The sequence below is a fragment of the Pholcus phalangioides genome, unplaced genomic scaffold (assembly GCF_987345545.1).
Source record: "Pholcus phalangioides strain wild (caught in Gottingen) unplaced genomic scaffold, Ppha-v1.0 ptg000013l_1, whole genome shotgun sequence".
Classification (NCBI taxonomy): domain Eukaryota; kingdom Metazoa; phylum Arthropoda; class Arachnida; order Araneae; family Pholcidae; genus Pholcus; species Pholcus phalangioides.
In genome coordinates this window covers 8125599-8149821 of record NW_028301606.1, presented here as the reverse complement: position 1 = coordinate 8149821, position 24223 = coordinate 8125599, and the positions used below count along the sequence as shown (strand labels likewise).

The window sequence follows — 24223 nt, the reverse complement described above, 5'->3', positions numbered from 1 at the left end:
TTTTTCTTGTTCTTTTGGTCTATGCAGACAGTGCTAGATTCACGCGATGAAGTTTTTAGTTTTCCACAGAGCTGCGACGAAAAACAATTTCTGCAATTAATAAAAAAAACTCAAATCCTTTCGGAGCCCAACCAAGTAGTAAATAAACGGATACAACCCGTTAATGTCGGGCCTCAGTCGCCGTAAAGTCTGGTGACCTGAGGCGCCCCGTCACTAAATTCATCTTTTTCTTTCAGATGCAAAGAAAAGGAAAGAGAAAAATATTAAGTCCTCCGTAAATGCATTGCTTGCCTGACTGGGTAGCCTATATAAAGTTTGAGTGTTGATGAACTATATTTCATGTCGAGTCTGTTGTTGAACGAATCTTGTTGCTGATTAATGTTACGCAAGCGTGTTCATCTGCGAATAAACGTCCATGCGTCTACTTGGGAGTGGCGGCATCCCTATCTTTTTCCATGTGTTTGGTGTGTGAGGAGGAAGCAGCTAATCCATCCGCAACTTTCGAACCCAATCAAGAATCCGAGGCAATCCGAATGATTGGAATGGCATTTGTTGGCACTAAGTTGCCTCCAGGCAGAAAAACATGAATAAAAACTGATTTGTTTGTTTATGTGTTTTCGCTGCAACAACGTGTGTTTGTTACTTTTTCAGTGCTTTTATCCTTCTTTACAAATTCTATCTTTTTTCCCCCATCATCTCTCCTCATCGTCTTTTTCCAACAGTCATTCGAAGATGAATATCATACATATTTTTGGTCCGACGTGTCCAATTTGTTTTTTAAAGTGAATCATTGATATTACTTATTTTATTGACATCTATAGTTTTCAGGGGAAAAAACGCAATGCATAACAATATGATGACTGTCATGTAAACAAATTTGAACTGAGAAGCAGTTTCAGCGATATTTTCACGTGAGAACCTATTCTGCAACTGATTTCACGGCACTTCTAGTGCAAGGAAATCTTCACAAGTACCTGCTTGATATAATATTTGACATGATAATGATTGTAGTGAATGTCTGTTTCATTACTTGTGGTTTTGCAGTTTTTTATTTTTATTTATTTATTTTTTTGTCTGTCAAATTCGAAGAGCTTAACGATAAAGAAGTTTGATAGAACATATATATATGGTTTCACAAAGAAATATTTAGTAAAATTTCAGTAAGATACAAATTTATTTTAAGTATTAAATATATTATTTATGAATTAAAAACTGTTTATCGAACCATCAGAACTTTTCAAGTTGTTATGCCATGGTCAAAGTAGTTTTAGTGCTATACGTTTCGTCCGCTACTGCGGCGGATATCCTCAGTGCAGCAGATGACGGACAAGGGTAACTCGCAGTAACGGACGAAATGTATCGCACCAAAATCATTGGACCACTACATAAAAAGCAGAAAAGTTATAATAGTTTGATGACCTCCAGCCCTTGAGGGAAAAAAAACAAAACCTGCTATTTCTATCACTGTTTTTGTACTGATTACAAAATTATTGTGCATAATTACAGCCTTGTTTACTCCCACAATTTTTCGATTTTTTTCCCAGTTAAATTAAAAAAAAAAAAATTTCAACGAATGTCGATGGGAAAAAGTCTTATCAGTTTGCTTGACCCGCCTTTCAAGTGACATTAGCTACTTTGATTCAATTTGCGTTTTCTTATGTGACAAGAGGGCACATCTCTTTACCCAGGCCATGCAGTGCCATTGGAGCTCTTTGTCTTGGATTGCCAATGATTCTGAAGAAATAGCTACTTTACGTCACGAAGGAAATTAAATGACGATATTGTATTTATATAACTTCAATAAAACCTGCAGGCAGATAAGCTATATTTCGGCATTTAGAATCGTAAATTGCTCATGGCTCATGTATGTCCAGTCTTCGTTATTTCGTGAAGACTATTATTTGACACCCTAGAAGTGGGGGGGGGGTACTGTTCTTATTCTCCCTCCCCCTTAAGTATCCCACCTCAGTTGCTTTACAATTATTACGATAACGGAATAGAAAATCAAGAAAATCATCTGCAGTCGTATAGTATTTATGTGACATTGAAAAAAAAAAATCTATAATCCTCTTTATGGCTTAAATTGAACGTTGTCCGTAACTCGCATAATGCCAACGTCATGTATGAAAATGAAAATCAAAGAGACGGGGGAATTATTTTTGATGTCAGGAAAATTTCTTTCCTGTCATGAGTATTAATATATATTTTTACACTATTTTTTTTGTCAGGGATTAATCATAAGCTTGTCTTTTGTTGAAATCCATTGAGGCGGCTTCATTTTTTTCTATTAAATTCCTGGAAAAAAAATTAAAAGGCCATTTTAGCCCTGAGTTATGTGTCTGAAAGAAAGAACTGCGGGGACATTAGTCTGCCTTTTTTCTTTTGGCTTTTGCTGTTTTTTTTACTATATTTCTTCATGGACTTCAAGTAAATTTTCACTTTTATATATATATATATATATATATATATATATATATATCGGGTAGTTGTTTTTCTTTTTCAACCATTTTTACTCATTTTTACTTAACATCGCGATTTGACCTCCGCCCTGCTCTTTATTATATTACCTTCTCTTGGAATTACTGTGATGGGACTAGAAATATTCTTGTTATTTCTTATGTGGTGTGGAATTCAAAATGCAAGGTCTAAAAAAATTATTCGTAACTTAGTAGCTTTACAGTAACATCACTTGCAATTTTTTTTTTCCGTTTGTCTGATTTTTGTTTTCTTTTTCACTTTTATGAGTACTTTTCAAAAGCAAATTACTGTTTTTACGTCAGAGCTTTCCGCCTATTTCTGGAGCTCTGAGTAATGGGAAGAGGGAAGAGAGTAGAAAAACTGGGAATATCATCTGAGTTTTTTTTTGTTCGTGAAACGCTACCAAAGTAATAGCAACCTTTCCAACTTCAAAACCCTTCATCACGATTTATAACGAACAATGGGAAAGGGCATGGGCTGATTTTATTTTATTCCATTTTTTTTTTACTTTATTTCATTTATTTATTTTTCCTTCGCAATGGCAATGTTATAATCATTAAAATATACTCCGTTCATTTACTTCTTTAATCATTCGGAATATATATATATATGTACAGTATATATATTTTTAAAATTTGTTTTACGCTCCTTTTATGGCAGAACGACGGAGTATGTAGTAGTACCAGCAGTACCGCTCCTTCTCATTGAATTCGTTTATTGACTCGACTGGGCGCCGTCCATTTTCTTCTCTCTTATTTATTTTTTATTCTCTGGTTTTTCTATTGTTTGTTGGATTATTCCCCCCCCCCCATGACACGGCCTTTTTGCGGAAATGCCATGATTTTTTTTTTGTATTATTATTATTATATGATTTCATGGGTTATTAATAAAAATTAGTCGCTCTTAGATTGAAAAGAAATTACAGCTAAGGTCACTGATGGAAGCGTTATATTATTTTTTCCCACGTCTCTTTCTTTGCTGTGAGGGAAACAGGAATTTTATTTGTTATTTAAACTGGGATTGTCTAGGGTGTGTAATATACGTATTTCGGCTTGATCTTGTCTTCTCATGGGCGTCGTCAATCATAGAATTTAGCATTTTTAATTTTTTTACTGAGCACCAGTCAATAACATGGTATGTGGCTTTGTATGGACATGGTCTTGAGAATTTTGATACATTTCCACGATGAAAATGGGAATTTTGTGATGTTTGATGCCTGGTTTTTATAGTGTGTGTATTTAATTGATCCTCATCAAAAATCTACTGGAGAACAAAAATCCAGCAGTTTTCATCTGAAGGAAAAATAAAAATTATTGATAACCACAAAAAATGATTTGAAATTGTTATGGATTCACTTATTATTATCGTAAGTATCTGAAGCACATATAAGTTTCCATAATAGCCTTTTCAAAACTCGAGCAAAATTTAAAAAACAAGTCGATTTCTACTTCATAAAAATTAAGTACTAAGAATATAGATTTCATGTGTGGACAAAAACCGAGACGGACAGTTTATTAATTATTCTAATTAATAAGTTTAATGTTTTTTTCCCCGAAATTATTTGTTGCATAAAATTATACAAGTTATATAGTATTTTCATCGCGAATTCAAAGATAAGGAGTTGTGAGTTGAAGAACGGAAATCGCCGCTTACTTTTTTTTTGGAAAATAAATATGAGAGAGAAATTTGTCGCATTTATAAATTCTTCTATAATATATGAGTAGTAATACACATTGGTGCAATAAATTGCATCTTGTTTTTTTTTTCTTGTTTTTTCTGTACCCTCCTCCCACCTTTTAAATCTGAGAATGTTTACTAAATTCACAACTGCCGTTCAAAATGTACCCTACAATTTCGGTTGTTTTTTTTAATCGGATTAAATTTTTGCATTTCTAACTCCTGTTGATAGTTTTTGTGTGTGTAAAGAAATTTTCATGTATCATATATCTGTCCTACTTAAAATTATTATTCTTTTTTTAGCCGGAAAAATGCAGTTATTCTTCGTACGCAGCTTTCTGTTCGCGTTCATGCTATTGTTGGTAAGTACTCATTTCTATTTCAAAATTAAAGCATTTTTTTAAAACAGATTTTGAAAATCTTCTTGAGAGAATCGGAATCCATTTTTTCAAAATAAGAACGTTTCTTCTCTGTATCTAAAATTCATTCATAATTTGATAGGAAAATAAGAATTTTTCAAATCTCACTCTTCAAGATCATTCAAAACTATAACGCTTGAGAATAAAGAATTGATGGATGAAGATACGGATTTTTTTATGCTTATGGTTTAGCGTTTGACCTGATCGCCCTTCCTAATTATAATTTACTTGCATGAAAAGAAAATATTATTTATGCGTAAAACAAAAATGTTATTTTAATTTGTTAAGTCCTAGGCTAAATGGGTGGAGTGACTAAATTTTCTCTTCAAATTTCACTTGTCAAGAGGGTAAAGATCTGCTTTCTAACACTTGCGCATATCTATCTTTATGCACTCCATCATTTTAGGCTCAGAGAGTTCATGTTCACTCCCCCCCCCCCACTACTCTTTCTCTTTCTTCAATGCTTCTGTTAAATCCCATTTTCTGAATCCGTGATCTGTCTTCTTCAAAAACCAGCTGGTTTTCATCTTTTTATCGTTTCGATTTCACGCTGGCAGAAAACGTTCTTATGTTAACGATCATCGTGAAGAAAAAGAAGAAAATGAATTTTGCAAGAATTTCATGACACACTATAATAGTAATAATGAAGAAGAAGGCTTTTGACGCCATATCATTTTTAAAAATCTATAATTTACTGGCCTCTTTTTTTTTTTCAAGTTGTTCTCATGATATTCGATTTTTTTCTGACCAATATCGTATCATTTTATCTCAAATCAAGAATTTACTTATTGTACCACCTATACGCCACCTATATACCACTTACCGCTTTACCTATACGTATACGACTCATTCACCTTAAATAAAAATAAAAAATTCCATATATTTGTTGAAAACTGGATTTTTAACCAAATATGATATTAAAAAGCGTTAGTTGATGTGATACTATGTATTATTCAACGAAGTACATTATTTCTAGACGTAAGCTATTACTAGTTGTTTAGAACGTCATACTTTGAGGACAGAGAGTACAACCATTTTTTTTTACATTTTACTGGAAGCTAATGCTCTACCGTGAAAAGTTTTATAGATTCTTCATTTAAATGACCAAAGACGTCGAATGTTTTAAACAAAAAAAGTTTGTCAATGTGCTTTGTTTTTATTTATTTTGATATTTTCCCGAATAATATAGTAATTCCGTTTATGAAATTTGCTGTACATGCTAATATTTATTTCTAGTCGAATATATTAGTGCTCACTGGAAAGGCAAATGGAGTGAAAGAGTAGTTTCTTGTGTTCTGATGGATGTGGGTAGTGTTTACGATGCGAGACTTGCTCTAAGTTAATGGATTTAGTTTGTTCCAATAGCTTGGGTATAATTGCTTATCATCATTAATTTTTTATCTAAAAGTTGAAGTTGCAGTTCGTCTTCTAGTAGTCTGCGCAGAAAAAACGCTAGTGGGGGAGACAAGAAAACTTGTGAAAAAATAGTGGCTCATCAAATAGCTGTTAGTTATGCAAGACAAGCTAGCGGCCCGTAAAAGCCCTGGCATTATTTTGTGGAGATGAACTGGCGTCTATCTGAATTTAAGTAGCCATCGCGTGTTTCTACAACACGGCTATTCCATTAAGAGGGAAACGATAACCTCCATGTGTTTCGTTTTAAAACAAATTTGAGCGAAATTATTACACTCTTCTTCAAACGAACAAAACTATTGAGAAATGTGTGTGTTTATTAAGATAGAAAAAGAAAAGGCTAGAAAAGATGAATGGCATTTTTCCAAACATAGGAGCTCATCTGCATTCAAATCGATTCTCGGGAACAATTTTGTTTTAATATTTCTGCTAACTTTTGGTGTAAAACTTTTTCATTCCTGTTATGGTCCGTAGTGCTTGTTAAATTCCTCAGAGGTATGTATGTTTACGAGGTGCATTTTGCGGTTAAGTATTAATAGTAGCGGTGCTTGTTTGTTAGAATTCGGTATTGCCGTACGGCGATGTGGCCTAGGTACCTTTTGGTTCCACAGCTTCACACTGCTTGTGAAATTCTGGACCTGACTGATTGAAATACTCAGCTTTACACTTTGAATCGGTATCATTGCACATTTATGAAGTACTGTAGTTGGATTAAGCCTTTGACGCAAATCATACCAATATTCAAGAAGAAAACTGAAACAGAATAAAATTCTCATCACGATTTCTGAATCATTGTAATTATGGAAGGCAAGAGAGAGAGAGAGAGATAAATCAAAAGCGCTCAACCTTTAGGAGAGTGGGGGTCCACTTCATTCGTTTAAACATGTGTCGTGGGCCACTTAAGTGATCTTTAACTGTGCGGCGGGAAATTTGACCGATTCGGAACTGCAGACGGAAATGCCCTGGAAATGTGGCGCGTGTCACTCATGATCTATAAGTTTGCCGCGAGTCACTCAAGTGATCTAGAAACGTGCCCCGGATCATCTAAGTCATGTGGAAACGTGCCGGGTGCCGCTTGAGCGATATTTAGCTGTGCCGCGGGAAACTTATAATTTGGAAATGTACCACGGGCCGCTTAAGTACTACTAAACCATGCATACACCTCATATGCCGCTCAAGTATTCTGGAACTGCGTCGCGGGTCACTCAAGTGATCAGGAAATGTGCCGCAGGCCACTTAAGTCATGTGGAAATGCGACTTGAGCCGCTCGAGTTATATTTAACGGTGACGAATGAACGCCAGAACTCGGCCGTTGAACTTATCCCGTTGCTGATTCTATTGTTTAAACCGAGAAGGAAGGAAGCACAGCACCACTCCCGAAACGCACCAAAAAATAACCGGACAACTCCAAAAACGCACCAAACACTACTACTTCCAGCCCAGCTTCGTGGGAGAGTCTATTCCTTTGAGCTGTCTCACAGGTCACTCAAGTGATCTGTAGATGGGCTGCGAGACACTCAAGTGATCTGGAAATGTGCCGCGGATACCTCACCTTTCCCGGAGGCACTTTCTTCTGAAAGCCATCTCAAGAACCCCCTGAAAGTTCAACTTTAAATGCTGTCCTCTTATGAAAAAGCCCTCAAAGTTCATATTGACCGTATTTCTAACTCAAAACTTACACAATCCTTTAAGCTTTTATATCTGACATTGTCAAAAGTAGAATAAGAAGAAAATTATAAAAATTAAAATAAAAGTATAAATGTGAGAATAATAAATAGTTATCATGTAAATTATTTGGTAGGCCATTTTAGTTGTAATTAAAGACAAAAAAAAATGTTTTTGAAACAATTAGTTAGTTCAAAACAAATTATCTAACCGGGTACTTTATAGTACCGTCAGGACATAAAGGGTTAAGTTAGGGCTAAACTTCCCGAGGTGAAAAGAAAAAATTTCACGGTGATAAAAAGCAGTCCACTCATTTGTGGCACCAGGATCTGGAAGGGATGCAACAGTGTTGTTGATGGGTGGGCTATAGCATTCTAGGGTGCCTTGAAATCGATCAAGGGTGCCGCGGGATATTTCAGGGGGTAAAATTCTGTGATTCTCAACCATGTGTTATGGCAGTTTAGGATATCATTGAATTGCCCCAAGATCGGCAGAAGTTCCACGAAATTTGAGAATGCTTGTTTTATAGTTTCATCGTTTCGTGTTTTTGTACGAAGTATCAAACTATCAAATTTCACCGCGGAAAAAAGCGATTATATGTATAGGTGTTGTTTTGTGTACGAAATCGGAAAATATACACTGCTGGCCACCCAAATTGCAACACCAAGAAAGACAAGAGATATCGCAACAATATTTATTTTGTAGATAACATGTTGACCGAGCATCAAATGATTAAATTTATAGACTTCTGTGAAGTGTGGTTCCTGCCAAAATCAGTAGCCAGAGTAGCCGCCATTGTTGGAGATCACCGCTGCCACACGCCTCGGCATTGATTCAAAGAGACTTTGGATGTGTTCTTGGGGTACAGCAGACCAAGCAGCTTCCACGCGTTGCCAAAGTTGAACTGGTGTGGCAGCTGGGGATGTAATCTGGGTCAATCGTTGAGCAACCATGGACCACATGTTTTCTATCGGCGAAAGATCCGGAGAGCGAGCTGGCCAGGGAAGCAATTCAATCTGGCGATTGACGAAGAACCTTTGGACAATGCGTGCCACGTGTGGTCGCGCATTATCCTGTTGAAATATGGCTGTGGGCAAGCCCTGAAGGTAAGGAAGGACAACTGGCTCCAACACCTCGGAGATGTAGCGCTGGCTTTTTAAAGTACCGGCAATGCGTACTAGAGGAGTGCGAGAGTGATATCCAATACCGCCCCATACCATAATACCCGGTGCAGGACCAGTGTGGCGGTGCATAACGCAGCTGTTCAGCATCCTCTCTCCACGGTGTCTCCAGACTCGAATCCGACCATCGTGGTGTTGCAGACAGAAGCGTGACTCGTCAGTAAAGACAATTTCATTCCATTGTGCCGTCCACATCCTTCTTTCATCGCACCATTGGCGGCGGAGACGTCTGTGGTTCTGCGTCAAGGGTAGACGAAGCAATGGACGTCTTGCGGACAGACCACTCTGCTGTAAACGGCGTCGAATGGTACGCGCAGACACTGGATGATGCGGTACAGACTGAATGTGCTGTGCTATGGTTCGTGATGTGGCTGAGCGATCCGTCACTGCCATACGCACAATACGCCTGTCATCACGTGAAGTGGTGCACTGAGGTGGATGCGATCGAACACGTCGGTCCGTCGTACCCTCCTGCATCCAACGATCACATATCCGCATTACAGTTGTTTGGTTTCGTCCAACACGACTACCGATTTCCCTGAAAGATAATCCACAATCTCGGTAGGCCACTATCCTTCCTCTGTCGAACTCGGATACTTGATCAAAAGATGATCGCTGTTTTCTACGAGGCATAATTGATCGTTTTTTTGAAAAAACCACAAGAAAAACACAATTGCCGTACTTCAAATCGTCGAAATCTCCAAGCCTTAAATAGCGCTTTGAAGTGGCGCCACAGGCGCGCGTGATGTGCGTCTGCGCTGAAATTCTAATCATTTGCATATCTCACCTCCGCTAATGCATGTTGTAAATTTCATATTATTTGCATGCTTCCTTCAGGGTGTTGCATTTACGGTGGCCAGCAGTGTACTTTCAGGTCAAAAAATTTACGGGTGATAAACCTGGTGAAAGAGCGTGGTTTTTTTGCTGTGTTAATGTTTAAGTTTTTTTTTTTGAAATTTTCTCAGTCAAAAATAACTTTTTCAAATCCAGTTGAATAGTCTAATGAGCATCTTGTTCAGGAAGTGTGATCCATTTGCTTTCAGGATATACCGAATCGTATTTGATTCCGAATAGCGGAAGAGGAAGAGAACTCAAATTAGAAAGCTAATGATATACGATTGTGCCACATCCTGCTTAACTCTGATAAAGTGCTTGTATCTATCTCTGTGTGAATATGACATTAATATAAGTGGCTGCGATCGACTATAAAAAAAATGATTAGACGGCACCGAATATTTTGCTTTTATATTTCACCCCCCCCCCCCCCACTTATATTTCGTAGAAGATAAATGTCGCGAAGCACGTATGATCTATCATCCCTTTCCTAGAAATTCTTTAAGTAATCCATATTACAATATTAGAAAAACTGAGAAATTTTATAACTGAGGAATTGTCTATTGAGAGCAGGGGGGGGGGGCGGAGAGAAAGAGAGAGAGAGAGAGAGCGAGAAACTCATCATTAAGGTGACAGAATTCATTCTGAGACATCAGAATCGGGTAATGGAAACTGTACAACGTACGAAAATGCAACACTTTGAATAAAGGCCTCGCGAGTAGCAAAAAAAGGATTTTTTTTTTCTAAAAAACTATGAGAAAATGAATTTATTAAAATGAGGCGATCACAGGGCTGGAAAAATCTATTGCCTGACATGCCCTCCCCGGGGCATGTAAAAATTATTATTTTAGACCACGCGGTGACGGAAAAAACCAAAAAATTAAAACCTTTCGTGGCTTTATCATGATTATTAGTGGACGGATGATTATTGGACTTTTGGACATTTGATTATGATTATTGGATTTATGATATTGATGCAAGTGTTTCTTCAGCATCCCTTCTTTTTGGCATTTGAAATAAAGGCCTTGAAAGACTAATTTTTTTGTTACTGAAATTGCCAGGCTCAGTCATTTTTGGACTCATCGCGGTGACCATATGGGTGTGCTATAAATCAAGTATGTGTTTCTATGGCATATATAAGTATAGCTTGTCTAAGAAGTTTACTAGGGAGCCCCTAGTAAAATAAATGACATATGTGTGTAAAAGGGGCAATTTATTTAGATAATTTATTTAGATAATTAATTTAACATTTAACTCAAGATTTAAGCCCGAAAATTAACATATTCCAATTGAAATATATTTCTATTATTGAGTTGAAAAAAAAAAGGAAAGGAAAGGCTTATCAAGGAAAAAAAAAACTTGGGTAAGGACTTCCTAGACGCGATTTGTAATAAGGTTTATTGACGGTAGCTCCTAAATAATTGTTTATTAGGAGCTACTAGTTATCATTATTTAATTTCTAGCTTGGACTTCGTTAGGCACTTGCGATGGATTATGTAATCAATGCATTTTGTATCTATTTTATTCTTACGGCCCTTAATATTTTGCGGCCAAGACCGAGAGGCGTCACTGACGCCACATACGCGCCCTCGCGAAAGTGCAGTAGTCCAGATGTACAACTTGCGACCTAGACGACGGCGATCTGCAATAAACGATCGGTCATCATGGCAATGACAACTGGACGTGACCATAGATAATAACCTATGACTACTCCCGATGACGACAATCGAACTGATCTGTGGAAGCTGGACAATATTACACAGTAAATGGATGACTGTGATTCGAAATTTTATATACCAAGATTATCGACAATTAGTCGATTAATTGATAATTTCTAGATTCTTAATGGGATGGACGGCTATACGCCATCATCTTATATTCCTGTTTATAATTCTGATTGCCCATTGGCGTTGATTGCTTAGATTTTATTTATCTGTCATATGATTTTAGATTGACGATTGTTTTTTATGTAATTTATTTTTTGATCCACTCTGAGGCGACTATGTTTCGTTGTTTTTAATAAACTTTCCGGGTACACCATCCTTCGGAAACGCTTCGATATCTCTCCAGGGTGGGAAGCGGGGTAGGTCCGTCTTCAAAGGCCAAAGTCCTAGTTCTGCTGCCCTTCACACCTGCCCATGTCCGGTCCTGGAACGTAAATAGGCTATGATTCCATGAGCTAATAGTAACTTACCAACTTTTTTCACACAACGACAGCGCGAAAAATTGTAATTGACTGATCTTAGATTTCCAATTGGTGACCCCATTAATTTTTATGAGGATCATCATCGATAGTCCAAAAATTCATGTAAATCCGACCCCGAATGTAATGGGATGTCTTGGGGGGGGGGGGGCGAAGGAAAAAAAATTCTGACAAGGTGGCGGTAAGACAAATACGATTGGGATACTCTGGGCTGGTTTTCTTCATATCAACAGTCACGGTAGTAATAAGTCAGATTCAGATGATGATTTATACAAAAAATTTGTGAATCCTATTTGAATTATTTCGTTGAAGAGAAATTATGTAACGATACATGACACTATTTCGTGCGTTCTTTTCAACAATGAGAAATGATTTTTTTCAATGAAATAAGTAAATCCAGTAGGAATATTTTTCGGGAATATATTATTTAAACTCACATGCCTGGTCGGGCATGTAAAGTTTTGGACATTTGGCAAACCTTGGACACGCGATATGTGATGAAATGCGGAAATTGTATGCGCTAAATAGAATCGTGAAATTCGTCAATTGGGTTTCGTTAAAAAAAATGTGGATAACCCCCATCTTATAATCCCCCTTCCCTCAACAAAATTTTACGGACACATTTTTTTCTTCTTTTTTGCCGTCTTCCCTGTTTTTTATAGTAAGATATCGATACGATTACATTGCGTTAACAGCACGCAATGTAAAATCACCGCCACTTTCTCAGTTCTAGCTTCAAATGTTACGACGGTAAGCTATTGATGGCCTACTATAAATCACGCGATCTTCGTGTTAAGCTCGTGTGCTTGGTAGTTATTTTAATAGTGCCGTGAAATATAGTACGAGCAACCAAAATAAATTCACGAATATCTTGGCATAATTTTCTCAACGAATGTATTATGTTTTTCCACCCATTCACCTTCGAGACCTCCTTCATAGCTTTTCCAGTTAGAACGGCAAAATATTTTGGCATATCTGAAAGATTCTTTCTCTAAAATTAGGCCAGATTTGACAAGGATGCGAACTTTTTTTGTGTATTTGAATTACGATCCCACTACTCTGCATAGGTTTTTTTTTCGTTCGGGAGTTCGCAAAAAAAAAAAAAAAAAAAAAAAAAAAAAAATCGTTTGTCTCTCTCTATTTAACTTAACTTTATTTCACATGAAGTTGAACTAGGTTGGTATCGTAACTTTAATTTTGTTTCCGTTGCTGTGAATAACAATTTTTGAATAGGGTTTGAGTAATTTCTACTCTTTTTACTATTTGTGTACCTTTACGCAAAATCATAGATGTGAAAAAATATGGACATGCGTACACAGAAAGGAAAACGAAACAACTTAGTACAGCTTTTTAAAAAAGTAAAACAACATTGAGGGTTTTTTTTCCCTGTTAGGCTTTCACTCTGCTCAGTGTCAAACTGAACGGGGAAAAATAACCATAAATATGCTTGTCTACGTGGTTTCGATTGTAATTAGATACAATTAAACTTGATAAAGTTTTTGTTGTATAACAACTTCACCTAGGCTATAAAATAACTTTGCAAAGGTTTTTTTATAAATCTCCCATCATCATTAGATTTTACCCCAGTCTGGCTAACTAGTTTTTGAGTGTGTATTTAGTAAGTCTCATAGGTGCTGGAACTTAGGGGCTCAGGTCATTTGAGCCCCCTCCCAGTAAATTTTGTAAGGGAACTAAAAGCCCCTCCCCCAGTAATTTCTGGAAAAAAAACACACACACAATGCAAAAAAGAAACCTCTCTCCTGCGTACACGCTTGGGTCCCATATATGTAGGATGGCCAGCAAATTTCAGCCCCCCCCCCCCATAAATTTTTCATGTCATCGCCTCTGGTAAGTCCTCAGATGCCCTTTTAAGATGCAAATGCGAGCCGAGCCGGTGTTCCATTTGATAAGGTCTTCGATAGAGAGCAGGAAGACTTTCAACATGATACTGACATAACATAAAAATTCAGGCATCTGCCATTTTCACTTCAAAACAAGGAACATAGATTGTAGCACTAGTAAAACATAGAACAGAAATAATTCTGACAACATAAATACGTTATAGCCACACATTTGTTCAGAACATGTTCTGGCATGTACCGATTCATTACAAATTCCCCACCGGAATGTGTACAAGGTGCATGTATGGTTAAGTGGTGGTAGTAAGTCCTGTGAGTTTACATTTGACTAACCAAAAAAAAACCCATAACTAAGCAGTTTGAAATGCTTAAACTTCATAAATTTTCACACATTTTAATTATAAACTTAATGGCAATTCCCAACATATCTTGGGTTCTTAAAACTGTCTCAAAACAGTAACCCAGAGCCCAGATACCAGTGTAAGTTTTCTTCTCCTTATAGCATGCTTTTCTTCCACCCTCCTTCGGTCAATCTATTGCCAGTGGGCGGAGTCAGCCTTTATTCAAAGTCTGATAACAGAAGGGGAAGAAAGATTATGTTTTCCTTTTCCTCTTGCAGGTAGTATAGTATTGAGGTAGTATAGTGTTATTGCGTACAGCATTAATGACAGAAAATGACCCTCTTCCTTGTTTGTTTTTTATTATTGTTTTGCATTGTGGAGGAGAGGAAGCATTTATCGGCCCACAACAGGAAACAAAAAATCATCTTGAAAAGAGGTGGCAATTTTTATAAGATTTAATGATTTCCTTGTGGTAGCAGATCAGGAAAAGTTTTTAAAAACTACTTAGAGGGTTAATCACGTAAGCTTTTCCAAAGAAAAAATGCAGTTGTGTACACAGTGTTCGTCATTACACTGTTGTACACATGTAGATGTGTGATATTCACACATGAAAATTTAATTTTACTGCTCCAAATTTCGTTGAGGAGTGAAAATACTCCTTCAAATTTTAGGCAGTTTTTTTAATGGAGTTGTTGTTTACTGATTGAAAAGAATACCCCTCTTTGTACAAAAATGTCCCTTAAAATTTTATAGAGGAGTGTGAAATCAATCTTTGAAATTATATTCTCGTGGATAACACTGGTTGTCCATGAGTATGCATTAAACATGAGAGTATTTGAATAAATACTCTTTTTATTCAAGTTTTGAACTTATGTTTCGTCTAATTTTATAAAGCATTGTCAGTTTTCAAAAGTGAGTGATTTAAAGAATTTTTTATTAATAAATATATATTAGGAGAAAAATAATTTCTAGGATGGAAAGCATTTATCACTGCAATGATTAGAATGTTGTTTGGCGATTTAATCTTCAATCCTGATTACAATTTTCCCCAGTCTACCTATAAAATGTCGATATTGATATAATTTAGCTCTCATGAGTTTTCTTTTTTGTTCACATTTATAGAAAAGTTGGTGAATTCAAGTGGACGGGAATTGCGTCGAGCCCTGTTTTCTTTGAAACAGATTTTCCAGGTATATAGACTATTATTATTTTAATGTAAACAGTTGATCAATTTTATTCGATTCTATTTCTTTTTTTTAATCTTGCTGATTTGGCATGTGTAGTATTTGAACATTCATAAAATTATTATTTTTTTGCATTATGAAATCAAAATAAGGTTGTATAGAAATAAAATCAGAAAGTTTATAACACTCTGCTATAAACATGGACATTATTTTGAATGCATTGCTTGTAGAGAAATGACATTTCAACTATCACAAAAGATTTTTGCTTGAATCATGTCTAAACTGCTGTGGTTAACAAGTGATAGTTGAATTTAACCAGGGGTGCTGGGAGTGTTCTACTAGGGCTTTGGGTTCTTAATTAATTCTGTCAGTGCTGCAAAATAGCTGGAATGGTTAAGCACCCTCAGCATTCGTGGTTGTGAGGTCACAAAATTTGATTGTCAATCCAATTAGCCCAAAAAATGATTTGTACAACTAAATGAACAATCAAAAGCATTCAAAAGACATGAAGTGAGAAACAAATGTAATTAGTTAATTAAATGTAATTAGCTGTTTTTTCCATGTACACATGTTTAAATATGTACAAAGCATTTGGAAAACAAATGTTCTTTCTTTGAATTGAAAATTTCGAATATTTTCCAGGATGATAAAGACCTTGTTCATGAATTCGTTCAAAATGATGGTCTGGCATGTCTTATCAAGGTTGGCTCAGAAGCAGACCAGAACTATCAAAATTATATTCTTCGAGGTAATGATTTTTTCCTCCGCATTTTTCTTATTTTGTGTGAACATCCGTGCATTTTTTGTTCACACATTTTGTCCTCTACAAATTCCATAAGTGCTAAGATAATTGAAATTTAAATTCTGTGCACAAAAACATCAAATGAAATACTGTAGAGGACTATCCAGCCTAATGTGCCAGAAGGGTGGGCCGGATAACAGAAAAGCAGCATAGGCCGTGGTTGTATAAATGCTCACTCCCTACCTCCACCCATGCCATCACAAAAACACCTTTCAAACTTTTCATATTTTCTGACCTATAAGTCCAGGCAAGTACTTAAAAAATGTTTGTTATGTACTGAACTAACTACGTTTTAAAAATTTATTACAGAAGTAATGGTCCAAAGATAAAAATATTGGGCACATTTTAGGTTTTAGGATAAGTTCTTTTGTGTCTATCTTGATTGCAGGAAATGTAAAATCATTTAAACTGTACAGAATGAATACATACCTTATGCTTCTAAAATACACAAAACATTAGTGTAAAACAGTTTATTTCTTTTACAAAATTATTCAAACTTATTTCACTCTTCATTTGTAAATGATAATGCAAATGTGTACAGTTAGGTCTAAGATGAAAGAGTCAAAACTCACAGGTTTTTAGTTTTTTAAAAGTTTTTGATGTAGATGACTGAGGGCTTCTCCCTTTTAGCCCTCTTTTATGATGTAATCTTCCACTTTGTTTAGTTCCTCCACTTATTCTCTAACCCATGCAAAAACTGGTGAAGTTTTGAGCAAGCACATCATGGGAGATTTTAATGGTTGATTTTGCATATCCACACCACAAAACTGGTTTTTGTGAATCTTGGAATCATGAAGAATAAGAAATTAAAAATTATCTATTAATTTTTAACTATGCCGGAAAGTATGGAGACCGGATAGTCAAGAGTCTACTGCATTCCTAGATGATTAACTTCAGTGGTATAATTTAAACCCAATCTACACAATAAATGTTCATTACTTGCTTCACCCCTTCCCCTCCCTACGTCCTATAAATGTGTTCCATCCTTTCTGTATTTCTGTATGGCCTTATCTGTTGTAGAAAAAAAAGAGGGGGAAATCCTCAAGACATAGAGAAGGAATTTTCTCTCTTTCCAAAATATATCTTCGCAACAGCCAGTTGTTAAAACCTTCACATAGAGAATGGTTTGCAAACTTTTAAGGCCACAGAGCACTAATGCTCTAACTCAGTGGTTCTCAACCGGTGCTCCTTGTGCACTTCCCAAGGCTCTGCAGCAGCTTCAGGAAAGTAAAATAAATCAGTCAATTTGATTGATAAATAAAAATAGAGGTCTGAAGAGTTCCACCATATATAAGTTATATACTAAAACGAGCTCCTTGATCCAAACAGGGCTCCCCATAGAAATTATACGTTGTAAAGAGCTCCGCGAATCAGAATAGGTTGAGAATCACTTCTCTAAATTGCCCCTTATACACTGTAAAGCAGAAAACAAAATTGAGCTGGTTAGATCTAGGCTGTAAAGGAGGAAACAAAATTTGGCTGGTTAGATCTAGGCTATGAACAAATATATGACTAGATATAACAAAAATGACTAGTTAGAGTACTAATGCTCTAATTGTGTGGCCCCTTATATACTGGACCACATATACTTAATTAAGGAGCACTAGCACATTTACTGGAGCAACACTTTTAACTATATATTTTTTATACCAGCTAAGAAAGCATATGAATGCTCAATTTATCCTATAATTTTCTCATGAAAATGTTCTTTTATTCTTTTAAAATAAAAATTGAAGAACCACTTCGAAATTATGGTTATTGATAAATGTAACACGTTTAAATAGTATATTGATAGGGGTGATTCGAAATTTCACATAAAAACTTCAAAGGGTGTTATAATTCGCTGAAAGAAACATATTTTTAATTGAAGAATATATGTCCTCAATTGCAACTGTAATATGTTTTAAATGTGTATCCAGAACTGGACTGTAAATCACCCGTGCATGTTTACAGAGAGGTGGGGGGGGGGGAGTAATGAGGGTTTTCACCTCACCTCTTGTTTGCTGTACATGTTCTCTATGACCCTCCCCCTCTTCCTGTTGGGAGAACCAACCTGTGTATATGCTTATAAAAGCATCTTGTACTTCCATGGTCCAGTTGCAGACATGCATTTTTTGACAAAAAAAAAAAAAAATCTATAAGTCAAATCTTTCTGCCACCTCACAAAGTTTTTACTTTGAGTTTTGTATCTCCTTGTAACACTTGATCAATTTTTTTCTTCTTTTTGTTTTTCTAATTCAGTAATTTCAAATTCAAATTTTTGCATATAGTAGAGTTTTGTACTGTAGGTTGATTATCAAAATTAACGTTGATCACAGATTTTTTTATGTTTAATAAACAGCTCTTGGACAAGTCATGTTGTATGTTGATGGCATGAATGGTGTTATTGAACATAATGAAACTATTCAATGGTTATACTCTCTGATTGCATCAAAGGTAATTACTATTTTTTTCTTTTGATTAATTTAAACATTTTTTTTTTTAATTCTTTAAATTATTGAGTGTAATGTTTTTTTAAACATCAGACCATGGCGTTATTTTTTGTGAACAATAAAATCTTGTGGAAGCAAGAATTATGCAGACTAAGAAAAAAATGGCAGGATATAGTCCCCCCCCCCCCAACCACAAGTTGAGACTTGGGTACAGCACATCATGTCATCACGGACAATTCTATTCTTTTCTAGGACAAGCCAATCGTGAAAGCTCAGTTACTGTGAGCTATTCTCAATGTACAATGGTTTTATCTAAAAGAATTGAATAAAATTGTCTAATGTGACAAGACATGACATAGCCAAATCTGATTTTATGGTTTGAGGACTATAGAGGGATTCGATTATTATTTCAATTATTATTATATCAAACGACATCATCAGCATTACACATAATTAAATACTTTGGTGCTGATATCTTTTTCAGTTCCATGTTTGGTACCAATGCAAATATTCTAAGGAGCATTCATGCCTCACACGAAAAATAATTAATCAGTTACTTAATAATACACTTTTGATGAATGCAGAAATGATCGATGGTTCAGTGATGAAAATATTTTTATCACTGTATGAATATCATTAATGGAGAAAGTATTTTCTAATGATAGACCCGTTTACCTTTTTGAAATTGAAATGAAGAGATTAGTTTAAAAAAAAATGAAACTGTAAAAAATGGTTTATATTTATTCAATTTTTTTTGTATGTTATAGCATTAGATAGCAAGATGTAATCCTCATGTTATATGTGATGTGTTTAATTTGTTATTATTATTTTCAGTATCGTCTTGTTGTAAAGACAGCATTGAAGTTGCTTCTTGTGTTTGTGGAATATACAGAGTCAAATTGTCGGCTGTTAATTAATGCAGTTTCAGTTGTGGATTCAGACAATGGTGAGAAAATTAATTTGATTGTTTATTTATTATTATTTAACATTATTTTGAAGAAAAAAAGAAACACCACAGCTAAAAATTTTTGATGGAAAAATGTCTGAATGGTATAAACTGAAGATCATCTACACTTTGATTGATAGATTTTATGCCTTTTCCTTTCTATCTTTTGGTATATATGCATGTAGTGGATATCACATTAACTTTCAACAACATGAAAACAGGTTTTTCTACAAATTCTATATTTTTTAAAACCGATTTTCTATCAAAGATTTGTTAGTTTATTATTACAATGTCATGCCGGGAAATACAAATATTTTGTTTTACTAGAAATAGCCAAGGTTTGTATTTTTTGATAAAAAAAACTTCAACTTTTGATTATTGTGGTATCCATGTTAAGAATATATTTTGCAAACTATCTTTAGATGAAGTAGATGATAATGTTTAGATTATTAATGCAGTTATCAAAATTTTGTTCAATTGACAATTTTTTTTTCAAAAGTTTTTATAATGTGTTTATCATTAAGTTTGATTTATATACAAATATACTTATTTCCACTTTAGGTCTACTACCCTGGTCACATATCATGCATTTACTTAAAGAAAAAGATTCTGCAGACATGGAACTTCTAGTATATGCTGCAACTCTCATAAACAAAGTGAGTACTTGTAATCCGCAAAAGTTTCAAATTGATACCATAGAAAAGAGATTTTTTCCTCTAATTACCATGCTATCTGTTTTTCTTATTTGCTAATCAGACATTAAATGGGATTCCTGATCAAGACACTTACTATGATGTGGTAGATGTTCTTGAAGAACAAGGAATGGAACATGTGATCCAGTATTATATGTCAAAGCAAGGAACAGATCTTGACTTGCTGCAGCAATTCCAAATATATGAGGTGAGTTGAGTTCAAGTGTTAAAGAATCTTGTTTGGAATAGTAAATTCAGTTGCTCTCATAATGACATCTCAGTAATCATATCATGTACAGTGGATCCTGCTTATAATGCTCCCACTTAGAACATTTTCCTAAATGACTTATTTTCATGGTCCTAATTCTTACTAATGCTTATCAAGGTATCCCATTTAAAGCATTTTCCCGCTTGCAACACTTTTCCATGACAACTTTTTGAAAACATTATAAGTTGGATTCACTGTATATGGGTATACAACAATTAAAGCATGTTCATATGATTTGTATAGGCTGTTATGAAGCATGAAGATGGTGTTCCAGATTGCAAACCTCTTCCATTAGACGCCCGATTGAGGTAATTGATTTTTTTTTTTTTGCGAATTCTGATGAGAACAGTTTGATTTTGAAAATAGCCTAAACATAAAGTAAACATAATAATAGTCATACTAAAAGTAACTAGTAACAATTTTCAAAAAACCGAGAAGAAATGTTGCCTGGGAGAGTTGCAGAAAAAAAAGTATATGTAAATAGGAAAGATTAAAGAAAATCTGCAAATTTACTTCCCCTCTTCTCCTGAGGAGGGAGGGGCATTACCATTGGCAAAGTTTGTTTCGCTTGGTCTCCTAGTCATATCATGATATATGTGTACACAAGAGCCAATGAGAATAACTTATAATCACATTTATTTACGTAGATGCCTAAATGAGAACTTTCGATACGCTCTCTCATTGACCAATCAACAACTTAAATTTGAATTTTTCTTTTCAAATTTAGTTTTCCATGGTTTGAAATATTGTCATGCTGAATAATTTTGAAAATTGTTAATCTCATCAACAATATTTTCTGAATTTTGTTTTTTAAATCTGCATGGGCCTGTTTTTTCCCGTGTGAGGCATGACAATATAGTAAGATGCAATAATGTATTCCAATGGTTATAATGATTCTGTGCTGGAGTGTTGTGTGGTGCATACAGACTAGAGAAATGATATCTTGTTGGTATTGCCTGCTAGTATAAATTATACCTGTAAAATTTTATAATATATCAGTTATCAATGTAAAAAGTTATCTTTAATTTATTTGTATGGCCTTTGTACTTCAGGCAGGTTCCTCGAAGTCGGAAATCATATCCTGGTGAAAATGATCGTAGGAAAAGTCGTAGACATTCCGTTGATACCTTAGGCTCAAACAAACAGAGCAAGCACAATCATTGCTTAGAAAAAACACCAGAAGAGTCACCATTCATATGGGAGGATAACAGGTGTGCATCAACTTGCTAAACTCTGATTTAAAATGTATAAAAAAATTTAAAAAATTTTCCCCTATTTTTCGTTATAGTATTTATAAAGCAGGAAATATGAATTTTTAAAAATTGTAATTTTTGTTTTTTCTGATTTTATTTTAGCATTGTTTTTTATTAGTTTTTTCAACATAGTTTTAACAATTTGTGATTGAATGTCACCTTATAGAAATCACAAAATGAAGGAAGATTTGAAAAATAACTACAACCATGATCTTTCTAATTTCAATGGCCATGGAGAACATATTCCAGGTAAGAAAACATAGAAATGATGTATCATTGCCATGATTTGCTATTTCTTAAATTATACTATATGTGTATGAATCCATAAATTTCATTGATCCGAATTGTAATTGCCGCAGTGGAAATTATTAAACCTTCTGTAAAATGTCACAACTTTTGTCAAGAAGACTTCTTTCCAATTTTTTGCAGGTTAGAGAAATAGTCTAGGATTTTTTATTATTTATACTGTAGGCATATTCTTATACCACCACAAGTGGGCAAAAATAGATGCGCAGTCTTCGAACGCAGTCTTTCTCCATCTGTTATCAAAGTTAGAATGAAAGCTGGCTTCACTCATTCACATTTGTTCGACTGGTTGGGGAAAGATGGAAAATTTCTTTATGAAAAAAGCCTGCTTTGCAGAGATCTCTGGGTTTGGCATTGCCGAAATAAGAGGATTTTAAAAGGAAGTGAGATATCTTTTGTAATTGCTGAAATATAAAGCATAAAATTAGGCGAGATATCTTGTGATTGCCACTGACAGTGGTTGATACAATGGAACCTTTTTATGCCTTCACCTTTCTGAACCGAGAAAAAGTGATGATATAAGCAGATTGAAAATTGATGAAAGTGGAAAGAGGGAATCAGCTACTTTTATCTAAACCTCATTTATCTGAAATTCTCTGTCAATTTCTCGTAAATTCTATCTGTTTAGTTTATTAAATGAATTGTGTTTGATTTATCATCGCATATGTAAGTAGGAGCTGCTGATATCGAAAAAATATATAGAAATTACTATTAATCGTGTTTTATTATACAGTGATACCTGATAACGAAGACGATTTGTTCCAGAATCACATTTGTTACCCGAAATCTTTGTAAGCCAAAACATGATTTTCCATAGGTTTCTATAGAAAATTGTTTGGTTCGTTCAAGGTTCTGCCCCAAATTTAAGGATACATTTTTTAAAACACAGAGGAATGTTATTAAAAAGACAAAAACTGACCGAAGGTTAAAATTAACAGCTTCAAACTTGGATAAATGCGAATCTACAAGAAGATGAGCGATATTGAAGATATTTTTATTTTACACTATGCACGCACACACACAACCAATTTTGTCTACTAATACACGCAGCACACACACACACACCAGCTTTAGTAGTTGGCATTGATAGAATTCCATGGAGTTTGTAGGTGTCCATCCATTTGTGGTTTGGTCAGCTAATTTCTGCATCTGATACAAGCAGATGGAAAAGATAAGCTCCTAGAATTCCCAGACTGCTCAGTTTGATAAGAGTCCTGCACTGAAAGAACATGTGCTCTGAAGACAGAGGCTCTTTTTTTAGTACATTTTCTATTAGCTGAATCTTTCACCTTACTTGAAATGATTCACAAAAATTCAGAAATAGTTGTGTTAGGTGCATGTGGAAAAAAAAGATTCTGAGGTGGACATGAGTTAATCGGACTTGAGCAACACCAACTATAATAGATACTATACATGGTATTGGTTCGAGTAACAGCAATTCTGATGATGATTGCTGTAAAAATTCAGATCATGACACAGCTGATTTATATTAACACATGCATCCATATTCATGAAAATGTTCGCTAGCTTAATCCGCATTCCTTATCCAAAGCAAAATTATCAAAAACATATTTGTTAGCCAAGGCATTTGCTCCCCAAGGTATCACTGTATTGCTTTTTAGACTTCTAGTTCGGAGCTGATTCTGATCAATTACTCTAAGAATAAATTTGCTCTTATAGGGATTTTGATTCCCTGCTAAACAAGGTTGTAGCAAGAGGGGGGGGGGGGATGTATGATTCTTCTCCAAAACATGACAAAATAATATATGTATGTGTATATATATAGAATAATAGTTAAAACTATTGCTCTGTCACTTTGGTCCCTCTTTAATGAAAGTTCTGCCAGTGGCCCGCTATTAAACTTTATTAACATCAAAAGTTTCATTAAAAATTTATATTTTCTACTTTGTTTTACAGTCCAGTCAGTTTGGAAGCCTAAATTCAGATCCATAATATTTTTAACTTCTGAGATGTATAGGCCTATATGTTTTTTAGGGGAAGATGAAAATGGTGTAACTCCAGCACTTAGAAGGAGAAGAAGAGAGAGAGATGCTCGAAACAAATCGTTTATTAAAGAGCAAGAGCAGAGCCATAAAGAGAATAACAATGACAGGAATAGCCTGTCTTCTATGAGCAGTGCCTGCTCTGATAGCAGCAGTGAAAATGGTACTCTAGTCAACCAAGAAAAACCATGTGAGTTTGAGTATGAATTTGTATAAAATCAGCTGTGTCTATAAGCTCTATACCATAATCTACATGCTTCCATTAAT

General features: G+C 35.1%; 1 protein-coding gene across 2 annotated transcripts in view; it reads left to right on the top strand.

Moving 5' to 3' along the window:
• The window catches only part of Fhos (Formin homology 2 domain containing), a 135900-nt gene that overhangs the window by 79898 nt on the left and 31779 nt on the right, over nucleotides 1-24223 (top strand). For both annotated transcript variants that reach the window (XM_089240658.1, XM_089240659.1), the window contains 11 exons: nucleotides 4459-4517; nucleotides 15193-15260; nucleotides 15897-16002; nucleotides 18398-18492; nucleotides 19323-19434; nucleotides 19996-20090; nucleotides 20191-20334; nucleotides 20638-20702; nucleotides 21447-21605; nucleotides 21814-21896; nucleotides 23949-24146. In XM_089240658.1, coding sequence (XP_089096784.1) covers nucleotides 4459-4517; nucleotides 15193-15260; nucleotides 15897-16002; nucleotides 18398-18492; nucleotides 19323-19434; nucleotides 19996-20090; nucleotides 20191-20334; nucleotides 20638-20702; nucleotides 21447-21605; nucleotides 21814-21896; nucleotides 23949-24146 — 1184 coding nt within the window. The remainder of the gene's footprint in view (nucleotides 1-4458; nucleotides 4518-15192; nucleotides 15261-15896; nucleotides 16003-18397; nucleotides 18493-19322; nucleotides 19435-19995; nucleotides 20091-20190; nucleotides 20335-20637; nucleotides 20703-21446; nucleotides 21606-21813; nucleotides 21897-23948; nucleotides 24147-24223) is intronic.